Source organism: Haemaphysalis longicornis, unplaced genomic scaffold, assembly GCF_048455015.1.
Source record: "Haemaphysalis longicornis isolate Haplotype H1 unplaced genomic scaffold, Haemaphysalis longicornis Haplotype H1 scaffold_5, whole genome shotgun sequence".
NCBI classification, from domain to species: Eukaryota; Metazoa; Arthropoda; class Arachnida; order Ixodida; family Ixodidae; genus Haemaphysalis; species Haemaphysalis longicornis.
Window position 1 is genome coordinate 208,985,746 of NW_027526385.1, and position 18,815 is coordinate 209,004,560.

Here is an 18,815-nt window from a genome sequence, read left to right on the forward strand (position 1 = left end):
CATGCTTACAACGCCCCCAATACTGCGCCATTTTGACCAGCTTGTCCCTACTGAAGTGCAAACTGACACAAGTGGTGTCGGTCCTGGCGCCGTGCTCGCTTAGCGGAAAACTGGCTTCCATGAATAGGTTATAACCTACGCCAGCCGGACTCTGACGAAGCCGGAACAAAATTATTCCGTAGCAGATAAAGAATGTTTGACGATCGTTTGTGCAATCAACAAGCTTTGCACTTAACTCTACAGCCTTTTATTCAACGTCGTCACGGACCACCACGCCCTGTGCTGCCTGTCTTCACTCAAGGGCCCTTGAGGTGGAATCGTTGTTTAGCTCTCCGAATTCAGGAGCACAACATTCTAGTCATAGACCGGTCCGTATGCCGACACACGGATGCTGATGCCCTGTCCAGATCACCCGTGGGGTCGGATGGTGAGAGTTCCTATACGCCAGATAGTAGAGTGTCGTCCCTAGACACCACTGACATGGCTGCCAAGCAGCATAAAGAGCCGTTGATATTTGACCCTACCCGTCAATATTTGTCGAGTGGGTCAAGAGTTGGTCTTTCGTAGGCTGCGGCGCCAGGCTTCACCCTGCGTCCTTCTGAACGACCTTTTTTGCCGTCGCAACTATTCATTTAAGGACCGGAAGTGGTTACTCATCGTCCCTGGCCATCTGCGATTGGGTTTATTTCCTCATATCCACGCTGATGCAGCGTGCGTGCATGCTGGGGTGCTATAAACGTACCAGCGCTTGCGTTTGATTTATTACTAGCGTGGAATGGATACGTTTGAAACGAATTGCGTTGGCTGGTGTGCAGATTGCCAGCGTCGCATGTCTCCTGATGAACACCCAACCGGCCCATTGCAGCCGCTATCATGTCCGGCTAACCCTTTGGACCATGACGGCATCGACATAGTTGGTCCGCTTCCAACCACGGCCTCAGGCAACAGAGGAATTATCATCGCGGTTGACCACCTCACGAGGTATACAGAAACAGCCGCACTACAAACTGCCCCCCCCCCACGTCGCATCCTTTTTCCTTTAATGTTTCATACTTCACCATGGAGCGCGGGTATAGAGATAATGATAGATTAGTCAGGTAAGAAAGGAGTGCGCTGCCTATGAACCCCTGAGCACTGATAGAATTTGAGAAAGCATTTGACTCTGTCGAAACGTAAGCAGCCATAGAAGGATCAGGTAATCTGGGTGTATGTGATCATCATGTAAGAATATTAGAAGGTATTTACGATGGTTCCACAGATCCTTCATAAGGAGAGCAGCAAAATAACTACAAGAAAGGTCGTCAGACAAGGAGACACAATCTCTCCAATGTTATAACAGCATGTTTACTAGAAGAGATGCCTATGCCCTGCCATGGGCGTTTATATGCTGGAGATGATTAATGATGATGATGATGAGGGTGACGATAGAGCGCCGAGAGAATTGTTGAGTGACACGGGATGCCTCTGCTTTTGAGACGTTCTGGAGGCGCTGCTGACAGAATGCCGTGTTATTTATAGAAAGAGCTCCTTCTATCTCCCCAAAGTAACGGACTGACTGTGCGCTTCAACTGTACATTAAGCGACATGATTTCAATGTACGCTTGTCCCGATTACTCCAACTGGGAATTAGTCCCGACTTTCGTCACTTAAGCCTACAATATGGCGACAGAGACAACCACGGGTTCTCGCAATTCTTTTAGTATACTGACGTGAGCGCTCGTGTACATTGGACACTATACTTTCATATAGCACAACACAGCCATAGTCCGAGTGTGCACCAATCTCGGAAATCGTCTAGCATGCAAAAGGGGGCCGGCAGCTGGCGAGATCGTTCAGGACCGCAGACCTTGGCCATTGAAAGTCCCGAAACCACGCTAACACCGAGGCTCCTGCATACGCTGCTTGCCGCCTCGTTTGGCTTTAACACCGTCCAATACCCATGACCTTTCCAGCAAACTACAAGCTAAATACGAATGACCATACCCAGTCGTCGAGTGAACTTCACTCGCGAGTTACGTCTTTGAGCAGGTCACTCCTACAGACCGTCGTCACCGTGGCTGCGAGACCGTTCATGTTCAGCGCCTTATGCCGTATTACGACTCGCTCATCATCGCCTGGCCTTGAGTCGCAAAGAATGGCTCCTTCTTCCCTCGGGGGGTAATTGGAACAGAAATAGTGGCCGTTAGAAGACGAACCAGTGTGGCCAAAGGGGTATGTGCTCAACTGAGGCCAGGCTGACTTTAAAGGGACGTTAATACCAAACTCGGTCTATGTGCAAAGCTCAGGCATCGGAGAAGCCCATCGAGAACGCTCTTGCTACGATATCTGTGCCTGGACTTCTGAGCTACCTTTGCCTCTGGTACAACAACCACTTGTTACCACGTTCTGTATAATGAACCTCATTACACACACACACACACACACACACATATATATATATATATAAATATATATATAGAAATAAGGGTTGTCAGTCAAGAAAACCTCGGAAAACAAAGGGGAGGATATGGTAGGTCAGTGAAACAGATAAAGAATTTGGAAAGAAAGTGAAGAAAGAATGCCCACAAGGTGGGATCCGAAGCCACGAACCCACGACGCTCGTCGACCCCTCTCGACATGTCGTAGACACTCGAGTCACGGCCCAGGGGTTAAAAAGAAGGTCCCCTTCACCCCGAAAAGTCGGAGTGGCGCTGGCTACAGTCCCCAAGCGCAGGAAAAAATTTGATTGACATAAATACCCCATAAAGTGAAGAGAAAACATAGCCCCGCCGGTAGCGTAATGGTTATCGCACCATATCAATATTCTGGAGGTCGTGGGTTCGGATCCCACCTGGCGGGCATTTTTTCTTCACTTTCTCTCTTTCCAAATTCTTTACGTGTTTCACTGACCTACCATATCCTCCCCTTTGTTTTCCGACGTTTTCTTGACTGGCAATCCTTATTCTGTCTTATTTTCAAAGAACCCCTCATTTCGTATTATGATTCGCTATATATATATATATAAGTATATAGACGGGATAAGGGACTCGGTAAAAACACGTATCAAGGTTGCAGTCATTATTTCCAATATTTTTCCGAAACATTTATTAGTGCGGAATGACGTGTGTTTGTTGTATTTCTTTTATACAATGAAAAATAGGCAAAAATGGAATGGAAGTCGAGAAAAAATACGCTGTTTTTTTCCGCAAGTGGGAGTCGAACCCACAAATCCGCATCTCACACATCTTCGCATATATATATATCTATATAGTTTGGAAATGAGGGGCTCGTTAGGAAACACAGAAAGAAATGCCGGCAGTCTACAATGCCAAAGAAGGCATAGGGGAATGGTTAGAATATTTTTTTTACCGTTAGTGACGTTACAATATTATTTTCTATTAATTACGTGTGAAAGAAAGAAAGAAAAACACGCGCCCAGATTGGGGACCGAACCCACACCTTTCGAAATACAACAAGCAGCCAGCCGAACCAACAAACCGCAAAGATGATTGGGATCGCGCGAGGCCAGGGATACGATGATGTCATCAAATGATGCGTGGGTGAGATGATACTGATGATGGTCTATTTGCGCAGAAAAGAGTGAATGACTACTCAACGACTTACGGTAAAGCATGGAGGAAAGAATACTCAGGAGAGGCGCCTAGCATCCCAATGCATTGCAAAAAGTGTGGAGGAAGTGAACTCTTGAGCTTTTTAGCTCATAGACCGTGTTGCCCAGTTTCTTGCGGCTGAGGTGGCTAAATCTGGCAAAATGCCACGGAGCACTTTTTTACGGCGCTTGACTCTGGCTTCCTCGCTACGTTGGCAAAAGAGCGCGGCAGCCGCTGGGGTTTCCTGTCTGTGCACTAGAGCTGATTTCGCCGCGTTTCTTCTACTGCCATTTTCTTTGTGGTTTAATGTTCTTTTAAAAAACACCCGATGGATAATATTTGGCGTGGTTGGTGAGCATAGTTGCCGTTATCTTGTGGCGATATCTCCTCGATTAGCGTAGTGGTTTTCCAACCTTATCGGTCTGCCTTTGAAAAGGTGCGCGTTGACGCCTTCGGAAGCGTCGACCGACTTTCTGCGGTGATTTGCTTCAGTTTGGTTTTGCTTCTCAACGAACCAAAAACAAACTGAGGCAGATACGTAGTGCTTCAGGTTTGCTCAACAAATACCACATGGGAGATATACTTACCTGCGAACCGAGAGTGCGACCCGCCACCCGGCACGCAACAGTGAGGCCTATTGCAAACTTTTGCAGCCACTTATTCACATGAAGTGAGATTAGACAACAGTTTTAGTTTCACGAGTGTACAGAGTTCATTTACGCAAACGTGAAAAGCTTGCGTAGTCCACGGCATGCAGGTTGCAGCTCGTGCGCGACGCTCGCCGCGAGTAGCGTGCCTGGGTTCCTAGCGCGATCTAAAAGGAGACACCCCAGTACCCACTCGGGATCCCGGGAGCCTGTTGCTATGGCGACGACAAGCACTACTTTGCAAGGCTTAAGAGGTCAAAAATCATTAATCCATCTCAAAAACGAAGACGGTTTTTCGATTGAAACCTTGGGTGAGGGTTTTAATGGGTAGATTAAAGGCAAAATCAACAGCTTAGAACAAGATTTCGCGCCGAGGAATTAGCGACGAAGCTGTTTTGGATGCGAATTGGAAGGCAGTGTGACGCCATTTTATTCAAATCAAACCGAAACAGCAGATGTTAGTGGGAACAAGTGCGGGGCTCAATGTGCTATTGTCATGGTGGCTGTGGCTTCACAAGTGACGTCAGGGCCTCTCCTAACCTTTTCTTTCATCCATGATGTGAAGACAGTGCTCATACAAGTTTCCCTGGTGGCTGAAATGGCCATCCTAGCCGTCAATAAGAGGATAATCTGCGTGTAAAGGGTTTTAGGCGCGAAACATGGACAGTTTTGATGCCACAGCACCGTCGGTAAGTGAAGCGAGAAGTGGGAGCAACGACGTAGTTGACGCGAGATGTTCGGGGCAACACCGTTGACCAATAAAGCGCAGCATAAACATTTCAGAGTCCTCATTCCCACGGTTGAATGTAACTTCCCGGCAGTCCGCGTCATAGCGAGACTTCCAATCATTTTGGCAGGAGTTGGTGTTCCATCGTGCGAGTTTCCGGCACTGAACTAGCCGAGAAGCCAATTGAACGGCGGTAATAGAGCCGTATGTGAAAATTGTCGAGTCCGCTCCTTTGGGAGCGGTAATGCGAGCAAAAGACTGACGCCACTCCGATGTAGCCGCAAACAAGAAAAAGCCCCGTGTTTATTTCACAGCCGCGTTTTATACAATCCAGCCAGTGACGTCACCACGGCCCGCGCACCCTGGTGCGCAGCCGCAACAGAGATAACAGATAACACGACATCTCCCTTTTTTTTTAAGGGTTTTCAACACAACACAAAAGTAATCTACAAAGCCCCAACAGAAACAAGTGAACGTATCAACTGTAGCCATATCGCTCTGGCGGTCTTATTTCGCGGCCGTAACATGTCACATAACCGCCCGGCCTTTGTTTATTCAGCGGAGTGGCCGGCGTTAGATTCAACGTGGAAGGCTCTGAAGAAGCGTTGCCTTCCTCGGATTGCCCCGTAGCGTTGGGAGTGGCAGGAAAGTCGTAAGACGGGGCATGCCCGCAGGTTCGCTCACTGTACCTAACCAATGTCCTCCTGTTTCTCTCCAGCTCCGCTCCGTCATCGGTCCGCACCCTACACTACCGAGGCCTCAGGGCTGAACTCAACACCGTTGCCGGCTTTTTGAAGTCTTTTATCCACACCCGGTTTCCTGGTGCGAGGGGTGGCAAGGGGGTAGCCGCATGGTGACGGTCGTAGTCGATCCTTTGCTTGTTCCGAACTGCCTCGTCTCTGCTTTGAAGGCTCCTGAAACCCCGAGCCTTTGATGGTACAAGTTTTTTCGGATGCACCGTGAGCGTAGAGCGTAAGCGCCTGCCCATCAGTAGCTGGGCTGGACTTGTGCCCAACGGCCCAGGGGAGTCTCTATACGCCAGGAGGGCTAGGTACGGGTCAACCAATTTTTCCAAGAGCCGTTTTACAGTTTGTACCGTACGCTCGGCTGCCCCGTTTGATTGCGGATACCTGGGGCTGGATGTGACGTGATGGAAGCCGTAACTGGCCGCAAACGCAGCAAATTCTGCAGACGCAAACTGAGGACCGTTGTCAGTCACAACAATTTCTGGGATCCCGTGCCTGGCAAATACGCTCTTCATTTGTACAATGACCGCCGAAGAGCTTGTGGAAGATAATAGGGCGAGCTCCGGATAACGAGAAAAATAGTCTACGACCACAAGGTAGTCTCTTCCGCGCAAGTGGGAAAGATCAGCTCCTAGCTTTAGCCAAGGCAAGCTGGGAGACCCTGATTGCATCATCGGTTCGGCTTTTTGAACGCGCAGCGTCGCGCAGTCCTGACAACTATTAACCAAAGCTGCCAGCTCGGCGCTGAGACCTGGCCACCACACCGATTCCCGAGCCCTTTCGCGACATTTCACAATGCCCTGGTGTCCCTCATGCAATGAACGGAGAACTTCGCTCCTTAGACTCCGAGGCACCACCAAACGAGACCCATGTAGAAGAACACCGCCACATATCGTGAGGTTTGCTCTTGGCGACCAGTAAGAACTCAGCCAACTGCTTACTTTTGTGCAACGGGGCCAGCCTGCCCTACAATACCAGCGAAGTTGTTTGCAAGTCTCATCTTTTTCTTGCGCCCTCTTCATTTTGTCCCAGTGTGCTGAAAATTTGAGTTCGCCAATACAGCCTTCTACGTGGCTCGACACTTCGCTGCAACCTAGCTCTCCAATCGCTAAACCAGCTTCCTTGCACGGTGCCCGGGAAAGAGCGTCGGCGGTACCAATCTGCTTTCCTGGGACATAAGATACCGAAAAGCAAAATCGCAAGAGCCTTAATCGGAACCTTTGTATTCTGGGGGGCAGCACATCAATCGGCGACTGCCCCAGCAGCGATACAAGCGGTTTGTGGTCTGTCTCAAATTGAAATTCCAGCCCTATCAAAAAACACTCGAGCCTTTCTGCCACCCACGTCAGCGCCAGCGCTTCCTTTTCTATTTGCGCGTATCGTTGCTCCGTTGGTGTTAATGACCGAGAGTGATACGCAACGGGCCGCCTTTCGCCGTCCGGCTGCACTTGCATCAGCACACAGCCGAGACCTACCGACGATGCGTCGGCCGACACAATGGTGCGCAGCTTGGGGTCGAATTTCGCGACGCATTGCGCCGAGGTGATCAATGCTTTTAGAGCCTCGAATGCTCTTTGCTGAGGCGGGCCCCAATGCCACTCTCTGTCTTTCAAGAGCAGACTGCGGAGCGGTGCTGATACGTCAGCAAGATTGCTCACAAACCTTGCCAGATAGTTTATCATGCCCAAAAACCTGCGTACATCCGAAACACTTTTTGGCGTAGCCATCTCGTTTATGGCGTGAACTTTTTTGGGATCTGGCCTGATTCCTGAAGAATCGACCACGTATCCTAAAAACGCTACCCGTGTGACACAAAAAGAACACTTTGCCCGATTAAGTGTCACGCCAGCTTTTACGAGCCTTTCGAGTACTGCGTGCAGCCGTTCGTCGTGTTCCTGTTCCGTTGATCCGTAAACCAAAATGTCATCCATTAGGTTCACCACCCCTGGGAGGCCCTCCAAGATTTCAGCCATTTGCTTTTGGAAGTATTCCGGAGCCGAGCTGATACCGAACGGCAGTCGCTGGAAGCAGTACTTACCGAACGGAGTGATAAAAGTTGTCAGCTCCTGGCTTTCTTTTGCCAACTTAACCTGGTGGAACCCGGAATTGGCATCCAATTTCGAAAAGTACATGGCCCCCGCCAATTGCCCAAGGGCGTCGTCTATAGTTGGCAACACAAACTGTTCACGTAGGACGCTCTTGTTCAGCTGGGTTAGGTCCACGCATATTCGCACTTCCCCGGATGGTTTTACTACTGGCACTATTCCTGCACACCATTTAGTCGGACCGTCAACCTTCCGAATGACCTCACTTTCGACCATTTTGTCCAACTCTAGTTTGATAGGGTCCTTTAACGGAATGGGTATTCGTCGAGGTGTAAAAATTGCGAAGGGAACCGCGCCCTCCTTCATGCGAATGGTGTATTCGCCGGGCATCGTGCCCAGGCCACGAAAGAGCTGCGGATACAAGTACTCGTACTGTTTATCATCAACAGCATCAACAAATTTGACCACACCGAGGGCTTCAATTGCTGGGAGCCCTAGCAAAACACACTGCTGTGACTCAACAACGTACACTGTTTGTCGCACGGTTTTGCCTTTCCAAACTATCTCAGCAGGAAAGGAACCCTTAACATCAAGGCGCTCATCTGCGGCGCTTCTCAACACAGCTTGTGATTTGTCTATGCGAGGCGGAACACCGGGGAAATCGGGCGGAACGACAGTGACCTCGGCTCCCGAATCAATTTTTGCACATACGCGTACATTGTTAATACACACTTCCGCGTATCTGGCATTACAGCTGCCGAGTGTCCCGAGAAAAAAATTGTCCTTCGCCTTCTAGCACAGACACGCCCACCTGGTTGTTTTCCTTGGACTTCTGGCAGACCACGGCGAAATGTCCTTTGGTTCCACAAAGGTGGCACCGTGATAACCGTGCGGGGCACCGGGTTCTCGCATGATTCTCACGTCCACAGAACCGGCACCCTGGTAGTCGGCGGTTTTCTCGTGACCATGGCTGCAGCGACTGTCGTTGCTGTTCGGTGGTGCGCCCCTCCCGGTTGATAAACGGCTCGCTCGGTGTCCGTTGAATGGTGCCCAGTTCTCCAGTCGTTGCCTCGTTGCTGTCGGCCCGAAGTTCCAGTTGCTGTCGGTGGACTGTTTCCTTGAGTCTGGCCTTCGCTAGAGCGGTCGCTAGCGTAAGAGTGGTATCCATCTGGAGAGCTTCTGACAGCTGTGCGTCTCGGAGGCCTACGACAAATCTGTCCCTGATCATGCGCTCCCGGAATTCTGCAAATTCGCAGCGGTCGGCTAGCTCATGCAGGGCTGTCACAAACTTGTCCACGCTTTCTCCGGGCTCTTGCTTCCGGCGATGAAAATTAGCGCTTTCGTAGACTATGTTCTTGGCGGCCACGAAATGAGCGTCAAACTTTGTCTTCACCACCTCGTAGCTTCGGGACTCTTTCTCCGTCAGGCCGAACGTTTCAAAACTTTTCCTGGCCTGCCTGCCCATGGTGTACAACAGCGTCCTCACCTGGGCTTCCTCCGTTCTGTCGTTGAGCCCCGATGCGTAGCGGTAGTCGTCGAAGGACGTAATCCATTCTGGCCACTCGGAAGTCCTGTCGAAGTTGAACGGCGCAGGCGGTGGCAGGGCGGCCGCTGGTGGGCTGGCTGCCGCTTTCTGGTCTGTCATCGTACGAACGAGTGCAGGGTGAATGCCGCAATGCCACCGAGGGAGAGGAGGCTCATCCCACTTCTGACACCATGTCGAGTCCGCTCCTTTGGGAGCGGTAATGCGAGCAAAAGACTGACGCCACTCCGATGTAGCCGCAAACAAGAAAAAGCCCCGTGTTTATTTCACAGCCGCGTTTTATACAATCCAGCCAGTGACGTCACCACGGCCCGCGCACCCTGGTGCGCAGCCGCAACAGAGATAACAGATAACACGACAAAAATTGGTAATATGGCATTCCAGTTACTGTTGTCGGGGTTGATATAGAGAAATCATATCTGAAAGAGTACGTTGGAACTGTTCTGTTAGCCCATTTGTCTGTGGAATCTGCCTTCACGTCTGCCTTCACGTGTCTGCCTTCACGTGGCTTTGAGGGCAGTATAAGCAGCATGGAGAACTTCTTCAAGGACTGCAGAGAGAACGTTTTCGCCAAAATCACTTGAAAGCGTATGAGATGGCACATGCGGTAAGAAGATTGCTTGCAGGAATAAATCTGCGACCTCAGAAGCGCAGCCGGTACTTAGAGGTGCAGTTTCTGCATACAGCGTCAAGGGATCGACACCGGTCCTAATGCATCGACGGCCAGTCGAAGTGAAAATCAAAGGTCCATACAAATCAATGCCCACAACTTCGAATTGGGCAGAAAGACAAGGCAGAGGCTGTAGCAGACCGGTAGCGGCTGAGGTCGACCGTTTACGACGCTGTCCTGAAGGTCAGGACGCAACATATATAGCGACGCACAAGGAAAGGCCTCGCCAAAAGAATCTGCTTTTGATATGGTCGTAGGTCATGTAGAAACAAGATGGCCGGCTGTGGCGCCATCGTTGAAAACTTCTAAGATGTGGGCCCGAAGACAGCGAGTGACGACTGGAACCCATCGGTCTCCGGGAGGGTGCTAACTGTGACCGAAAAGGGCTCCACCTTTTAAAAGGCGAACTTTTGTTACTTTGCGGCGTGTTCAGCTGTTAGGTGGTAATGTTGAACCGTCGAGAAGGTCCAGTAGTCGTCTTCGCAGTACTGGTCGGCTGGTTGGAGAGAAAGAAGGTTTCGTATGATGTATTGACGGGCGGTTTGCAAAGTCGCCATGGGCAACGCCAGCGAAGTTAGAGAAGGCGATGAGTTACTTTGGGACGATGGCTGTGAGTAGTGGGCGGTCGGCTGTGGGTAACGGGAATGAGCTTCGGCATCATTGTGCTTTCTCTCTGGCTTGTAAGTCGCAGTGAAGTCATGGACCAGTACACGGAGTACCCAGCAGCCAAGGCACTCCGATAGGTATCTGAGGGAGAATAACCAACAGAAAGAGTAATGGTTTGTTACCCCTGAGAAATGGCGGCCATACAAATAAGGACAAAATTTTGCACTGCCCAAACATCGGCTAGGCACACTTTCTCACTTCTGGCGTAGTTCTTCACAGAGGGAGTCAAAGTGCGGCTCGCTCCGACAAGGAATCCGTACGCTGAAGAAGGACAGCACCAAGACCATGTCCACTGGAATCGGCGTGAATACTAGTGAGTGCCAACTCATGCAAATAGCTGAGCACTGGTCCAGAAGGTAATTGTTTCAGGGTTTCGAAAAGTTTTTTACAGTCTTTTGTGCAGACGAATGGAGTTTCGGATGTGAGTAATTTGTGAAGGGGTGAGGCTACTGCTCCAAAACATCAGATGAAGCAATGGAAATAGGAAACCGAGTTGAGGAAACTTCGTAGCTCTTTCTGACGAAGAGGCCGGAAAAAGTAGAGGACCGCATTGTTCTTCCCTAGATCGGGGCACATCCTTTTCTTGCGTGCAACGGTGCCGAAGACTTTGATTAGGTTACTGGCATAGCAACATTTCTTGGCGTTCACCAGTAAACAAAGAAAAGTGAGGACTTCAACCACACGTTGAAGGTGTTCAACGAAATTCGACAACAAATGATGACATCATCTAGGTAACATGGGCAAGTATTCCGCTTCAAGCCGCGAAGTACACTATCGATCATGCCCTCCACGGTGTCCGGAGCGTTGCAAAGTACTAACGGCATCACGTTGAACTCGTACACGCTGTCTGGGGTGGCGAAGGCTGTTTTAGATGCAAAGCATCTCTTAGTCGACCCTGTGTCGTCCGTCGGCGTCCGGCGTCCGCACCTCTCCTCCCCTCAATACCACCTGCCATAACACCACTCTCTGCGCTCCTTCTCTTCCCACCTTTTTTACACTAGCGCGCGCTGCTCAAACTCTTCACACCACCCGCGCGCTACGCCCGCTGCTCCTCCTCTCCCATCTACGCAACAGCTGTTCAGTCACCCGCACGCGCCATCCCCCTCCTAACCTCTCCCCCTGCACTGCAAATAAACCGGGTCCGCACTCCGCTCAGTTGCTTTTTCGCTACAGCGCCTTCCGTTGACTATAAATGGACGGCAACGATTCCGTCAGCGAAATTGCTGGCACACCTTCAACCATCGCAAGGCAGCACACTGTCAGAACCGCGAGCCCCTCCGAAGAAAAGACTGCACCGAGGAGAGCTCGCGACGCCCAACGTAAAGGGCAGTGCCGAGCAGCGGATTCCTCGCTTCGAGAACGAGAAGCCGCTTTGAAATGCCAGTGGCGAGTAGCTGATCCATATGGCGTTCGTCAACGTGACAACGCCTCGATAAGCCAGCGTATAACAGCGGATTCCTCGCTTCGAGAACGAGAAGCCGCTTCGACACACCAACTTTGAGCGGCTGAACCTACTCTGCGAGAAAGCGAAGCCGCTTCCTAACGTCGACGACTTTCACGGCTTCGCATCCCCTCAGGGTTCCCACATGGGAAGATGGTGTAACTTTAACGGCTTCGGCCATTGGGATTTTCCAAGATTCTGACTAAAGTTCCGGACTCGAGAAGTATTCTGTGCAGTGTAACGTGTCGAGACCGTGTTCAATTAGGGGCATAGGATAGAGGTCTTTCTGGAGTATTTCGTTAAGAGCACGGTAGTCCACGATAAGCGCACTGAGCCATCTTTTTCCGGACCAGGACAACCGGCGAAGACCAGAATCTGTCCGAAGGGAGAAAAATGTCCTGCTGAAGCATGTTGCTCACATTTTCTGAAATATTTTTTGTTCTGCGGATGATCCGCGATAGGAAGGACGGCGGACGATACCAGAACCATCTGTTTCTATGCAAATTAGTCACTGCTGATGTTCGTCCAAGAGTAAGAAAATGGCTCTCAAACAACTCCAAGTGCTTTTTAAAATGGGCAAGTAGTTATCTTCCTCGCTTAGCTCAATGTTGATGCTGGATGTAACGCTCGAAAACGTAATCGCTTACCCACAGGCACGCTGGAGTGATGCTGTAGAGCAAAGCGCAACACGGCCAACGCCCCCGTTTAGAATAGAAGCAAACTTAGTGCCTTTTGGGAAGCAGAATCGGCGCAGAGGCAATGTTAGAAGCTTATCCCTGTGAAAATCGAAGGACTCAGTGCGGTATTGTGACTCCTTTGTTAGCGAAGTTCCAACTAGTATAGCAAAAAAATCTCCATTGGCGGTACTGACACACGTTACGGAAAACACCGTTTCTTGGCAGGGACAAAAGACACAATCTTTGGCAGAGACCAACTGCAGTACAAATCCATGTGATGCCAAGGCCAATCCTGTCTCGGTGAGGTAAATCGCAGGCTGGCGCCAGAAGATTACCACAGACGGCGCTGACAAAAAATTCTTAGCACCAAATAATTTCATGAGAACACAGAGACAGCACTGCACACTGAATATAATGTAGGAACCCATCTATGGTAACCCGCACTGTACAATATCCAGGCGTCCGAATCGCATCACCATTTGCCCCACGCAAGGATGGCCCGGCCTAAGCAGTTCTCACCTTCCTCAGAAGTGCACTGTACAATAATAACTAACACACTGGCCACTGTTTCAGGAATAGCTTCAACACACAAACCTTCCACTTCCTCTATTAGGTTCCTCAGAAGTTCATGAGTTCTGGTGCCTCGGAACAGTGCAGTGTCCCCTTCAAAAACTGCAGGCGCTAGTTTTCCGAAGGGTGGTTATTGGGAAGTGAGGCAGGACGAAGAGGGGACAGAGAGTGGTGGTATAGGGAAGGTCGTCTGTGTTGCGTTGGAGTATCACTCTGAGAAAACTTAGGAGAATCACGAGGCGGGGAAGAACGGCGAATAGGGGGACATATGTGCTTCTACCAGCGAATAATGAAATCAGGCGATAACCCGCTCATCAGGAGCGTACTTTCGGTGTTCATCCTGCTGGCGTCTTCGGCGAAAGCTGGAAATGTGGCCCCGAACTTCACAGTAGTAAAAACACTGGGCGGTCCCGAGGGAACAAGTGGTAGTACGTTTGCGTAGTACGTCTGGGCATGCATCCCTAGAGGAGGTAATGACCGTCAAATGTCCAGGATATCTCGAAAGCGGAGGCGATTCAACAAAAAAGGGGTGTTTCGAAGTGGCCTCTGCGTAAGTCGTCACGTGAGGGGCGGGAAAAGTCGAATTTGCCGGTGCAGACGCCGTCATGGATGTCAGGTCTTCCTTGATTAGATCCGGTAGCAGAGATGGGCCATAGTGGCAGTGATCACTTTCAAGACACGATGAGTTACGGTTGCATAGCTCTTCACTAATGATTGCGTGCATCAGAGTCCGCAAATCTGGTCCACATCCAGACGAACCGGCTCTCGCTGACGGCGAAGAGACTTCAACTGATGGAGGTGTTGGCATGTCACCCGCACGTCGCTGACTGTCAGGTGATTCTTGATGCCGAGGGGGTTAAATGCAAATGAAGCAATGCCCTTCAAGATGTGCCCCTCTTCTCGGCTTCTGGAATACTTTGGTACACCCAGCGGTGGAGGGCGAGTAAGTCCTCTATGTAAGCCGCATGTGTTTCGTCGGGACGTTGAACGGGAGAACGCAGATTTTTTGGCGCCATCAGCGCGAGCTGACGGGGTGCTAAAACTTTGGCTTAAACACTCAGTAAAATTGGTCCCATTCTCGACGGTAACCTCGTTGTTGAAGTACCATGTCTTTGTTACCAGGTCTAAGTGGAACGAAACATTGCGCAGCTAAAAGCATCATCCGACCCATTAAATTGGCTGACGCGAAAATACTTGCCCAGGCAATCCTCGACGTCTTCACCACGAAGACAGGAAAAGGAAGGAGGGTCGCCTTGGTGGCCTGTGATCACCCATGCCGAGGGCGGTGGAGCGCTGTTTTCCGACGCCCTTTATCGTTGCATCTTTGGGTGCGTAGCGGAGACGTCGACCGAAACTGAGCCCACGGTGTAACTGGGAGCAGCAGAGGACGGGATGGACGAGCAACTCTACCGCTTGAGACAGGAAAGCAGTGAAGCAGACCTAAGGCAGAGCGGCGTTTATACCTGCGGTGTTTAGCAAGCAGCTAGCCGAACGAACGAACTCGGATGATGATTGCTTTTTAGGCATTCACTTTGAATTAGGATATTTCGATATTTTTTTAGTATGGTTAACACTCTTGGAGCACAGGCTAAGTGGGTTCAAACTAAGTTTGTCTGTGGGTCAACAGTAGGGGCTTTTTTTAAAGATATTGTTACGGTTTAATTGGTTCGCTCGCCCAATAGCATCGTCAGTAAATTGATCCGCGTATTTTTTATTCAGAAGGGTGCATAAAGTTCTCGAAAGTCAAAGTCGGCTTGGTTCGTGCGAATTCTCCTAAAAACGGTGGGCTTGACTGTAAAATATAGCTCTCTTGCAGCGTTCGACAGGCCTACTTTGGAAGTGCAAATGCTGCTGCGTGTCTGTCGGTTTTCTATTTGGGCATCAAATCAGTCCTGTCACACTCGCGCCAGTGAGATAAGGGTCGAAGTGACAGTTGGTCTGCGTGAAACGTCGTGGAAATTTTGCGATCGTAGGGACGGTATATAAACCTGACTGCCTCTCTTGAACAGATTAAATCTGAGCAATACCACATTTAGGGTAAGGCTACCATACAACTGCAGCCACTCAAATACAGGACGAATCATGGTTTTGTAACCACATATTTTACAAGGTGCACTTAATTTGTTGAGAGCGCGTTTAAAGTAGGCAAGCTTCCGGAGAACCCTCAAATAAATTCAATGTGTTTGCTTCATTCCAGGGCTCGTGTGAAAGGGACACCGAGATATATAAACTGATCGACATTAGTTAGTTCTTGGCCTGCGTAACCATAAGTAAACTGACAAGGCCTTTATTGTTAGTGCAGTTTATCGCAAGTGTTCTGTAAAAATTACCCTCCATTTGCCTGTACCTGCTTCATGCGCGAAACTTGGAAAACATATTGTCACGGAACAGTTGGAAGAAGACGATGAGGGCAGCTGCGGCTATGTGCAGTTTAGGCGGAACTTTAGAAGAGGACGAAGGGCTTACAGCTACCGGTCTCTGTACTCTCTCGCTGGCATTGCTGAGCATTGTAATTTTTGTCAATACACTGCATTTGCGTGTTTCTCCCTCGTAACATTTTGGTGAGGGCGCGGGCTTTTCCAATTTACCACGGAACTCCGCAGCGGTCGTCAAATTCCGCCATTCAGGATGCCTAACAGCACCGACCCTGCTCCCGCTGCTGCCATTCCCCCATCATCGTGTCTCACCCTCGAGAACCTGGAAAGTTTACCGGCAACGATGGAGTCGACGCTGATGAGTGGATCCGTATGTTCGAGCGGGTCAGCTGACTCTAGAGGTGGGATCCCACAGTGATGTTGGGCAATGCTGTGTGTTGCTTGAAAGGCACAGCACTGACATGGTACGACACCAACGAAGAGACATTGACCAGCTGGAACGTATTCACGGAGAAGCTACGGGCAGCGTTTGGAAACGCTCCTCACCATCAGTTTGCCGCCAAGAACGACCTCGCGTCTCGTGTCCAGAGTTCAACCGAATCGTACAGCGCATATATTCACGATGTACTTGCTCTGTGTGTCAAGGTTGACCGGGCAATTACTGAGGAAGAAAAGGTTGGGCACATCTTAAAAGGCATTGCGGACGGCGCTTTCAATTTACTAGTTTTCAAGAACAGCTCCAACGTGGATGACATCATTGCAGAGTGCCGACGCTTGGAGCAAGCCAAAAGCCGCCGTATTGCCAAAAACGTAGTCCGCCTTCCGAATACGGCTGCTACTTCGTCCTGCGACGATGTGCTGCTTCGCCCACGCGACGTTCCCCCACTCGCTCCACCTGAGACACTCACCCGAATAATTCGTCGAGAAATTGAGGCCATCTCGCCAGCCCCGCTCACAACACCAAGCGGTGACAGCCCATCCATTTCTGTTACTCAAGCTGTCGTCCATCAAGAACTTGACAACTTGGGCCTTCACCCGGTTTGCGCCATGAATCGCCTGGACGTCTACCCGGTACTGCAAAGCTCCGCACCCATCTATCATACCGCACCTCGTCGTTTCCGCAATCCCGCTGCCTGGCGGACGCCTAACGACCGTCCGATTTGCTTTTGTTGCCATCGTATCGGACACGTCTCCCGCTACTAGCGCAATCACCCTTACGATGCTGTCCGTACTTCGTATTCCAGGCGACCTTAATATGCTCCCCGACGATTTTCACCCGATCGTTACACCAACAGCACCGACGCTCCTTCTTCGTTCCCCAGACTTAGCCGTTCGTCCTCACCTCATCGTCGCCAGTCCCTGTCTCCCGAAGCTCACCGTGCGACGCCACCGTCCCGCCCTGGCCGCCTCTTCCCGGAAAACTAGATCGTGCAGCTCTCAGAGGTGACGCTGCATCGATGACCCCGACCGAAAATCCTCGGCCCACTTTACCTGCACCTTGCAATCTTCTTGATGTCCTTGTTGATAGAGTTCCTGTCCAAGCGCTAATTTACACGGGCGCGAACATATCTGTGATAAGTGCAAACCTTCGCAGCCGACTCAAGAAAGTGCTCACTCCTGCCCCATCCCGTGTTGTTCGTGTTGCTGATGGAACTTCCCCTACCGTTGTCGGTATGTGTACCACCCGCGTCACCATCGCCGATCCCCCAGTCCCCGCTATGTTTACTGTTTTGCCCCACTGCCCCCATGACCTCAATCTGGGCCTTGATTTTCTTTCGGAACATTCTGCGCTTATCGACTGTTTGAAAGGTTCCATCAGCTTTGATCTACCTTGCCCCAAAGTGTGCCCGAGGAAGTGCAATGTGGCTTACATTCGACGGAGTTCATTTGTCTCACCCCGCAAGCTGCTACTAATGTCCTGCTTTCAAAATCGCATCCTGTTCCAGACGGTGACTACTTCCTTGCCCCACAAACTGACGCTATACTCAGCCGAGACGTGGCCTTCCCGCACACCGTTGTGCGCGTTTGCAACCTCAGTACTCTTCCTTTTCTTAATTTTGGTGCTTCTCCGCAAGTTATTCCTGGTGGCATGACCATCGCAACGGCTCACCCATTGGATCAGTGCGACCTCTTGACCCTACCTTCTGCCTCGCCTGCATCCGCTGCCGGTTCCTGTACCTCCCCTTCACCGAAAAATGCCTTCAGAAAAATGATTTCACCCTATCTCTAACACAGGAATACTGCAGCCCTTTATCGCCTCCTGCTCTCTTACAGCGACATTTTTTACTTTGGCACTCGCCCTTTCGGCCAGACAAGTATGGTCAAGCACCGTATTCACACGGGTGACGCCCGCCCGATCCACCGCATGCCATACCGCGTATCCGCAACTGAACGTCGCATTATACAAGAGGAAGTCGACAAAATGTTTGCTAAGGACATCATCGAGCCCTCTTCCAGCCCATGGTCGTCACCGGAATTACTGGTTAAAAAGAAGGACAACACGTGGTGATTTTGCGTCGATTACCGTCACCTGAACCACATAACGAAAAAGGACGTGTACTATCTTCCCCGAATTGACAACACCTTTGATTGCCTCCACGGAGCAAACTATTTTTCTTCCATCGACCTACGTTCCGGTTATTGGTAAAATGCTGTGGATGAAATGGACCTAGAAAAAACCGCCTTTATTACAACGGATGGTCTCTTCCAATTTAGGGTAATGCCTTTCGGGCTATGTAACGTGATTGCCACGTTCGAAAGAATGATGGACGCTCTCCTTCACGGCCTTAAATGGACCACCCGCTTGTGTTACCTCGACGACGTCATCGTTTTCTCTCCGACCTTTGAAACACATTTAGAACGTTTATCTACGGTCCTGTCTGTTTTCCGTCGCGCAGGTCTTCAACTGAATTCATCCAAATGCCCATTCGCCCAACGTCAACTTCAAATTCTCGGTCACGTCGTGGATGCCCGCGGCGTGCAGCCCGATCCCGCCAAAATACACTCAGTCCACAACGTTCCCGAACCGCACACCGCCAAAGACGTCAGAAGCTTTTTTGGGCTATGCTCCTACTTCTGCCGCTTCATACAAAATTTCGCCCATATTGCCAGGCCTTTA

At 50.4% G+C, this 18,815-nt stretch overlaps 1 protein-coding gene and 1 non-coding gene across 2 annotated transcripts; one reads left to right on the forward strand and one right to left on the reverse strand.

The window, feature by feature from the left end:
- Positions 1 to 2,765: 2,765 nt before the first annotated feature.
- On the forward strand, positions 2,766 to 2,838 carry Trnai-aau (transfer RNA isoleucine (anticodon AAU)). The gene has a single exon. It is a non-coding gene; the product is annotated as a tRNA-Ile (tRNA).
- A 5,183-nt stretch (positions 2,839 to 8,021) lies between these two features.
- Positions 8,022 to 9,598, reverse strand: LOC144138931 (uncharacterized). The gene has a single exon (XM_077671447.1). The coding sequence runs from the start codon at positions 9,398 to 9,400 to the stop codon at positions 8,504 to 8,506; it is 897 nt and encodes a 298-aa protein (XP_077527573.1). The 5' UTR covers positions 9,401 to 9,598; the 3' UTR covers positions 8,022 to 8,503.
- Between the last annotated feature and the right edge of the window lie 9,217 nt (positions 9,599 to 18,815).

Coding starts and splice junctions, on each gene's coding strand:
- LOC144138931 (XM_077671447.1), bottom strand. CDS start 9,400: ATGACAGACCAGAAAGCGGCAGCCAGCCCACCAGCGGCCGCCCTGCCA.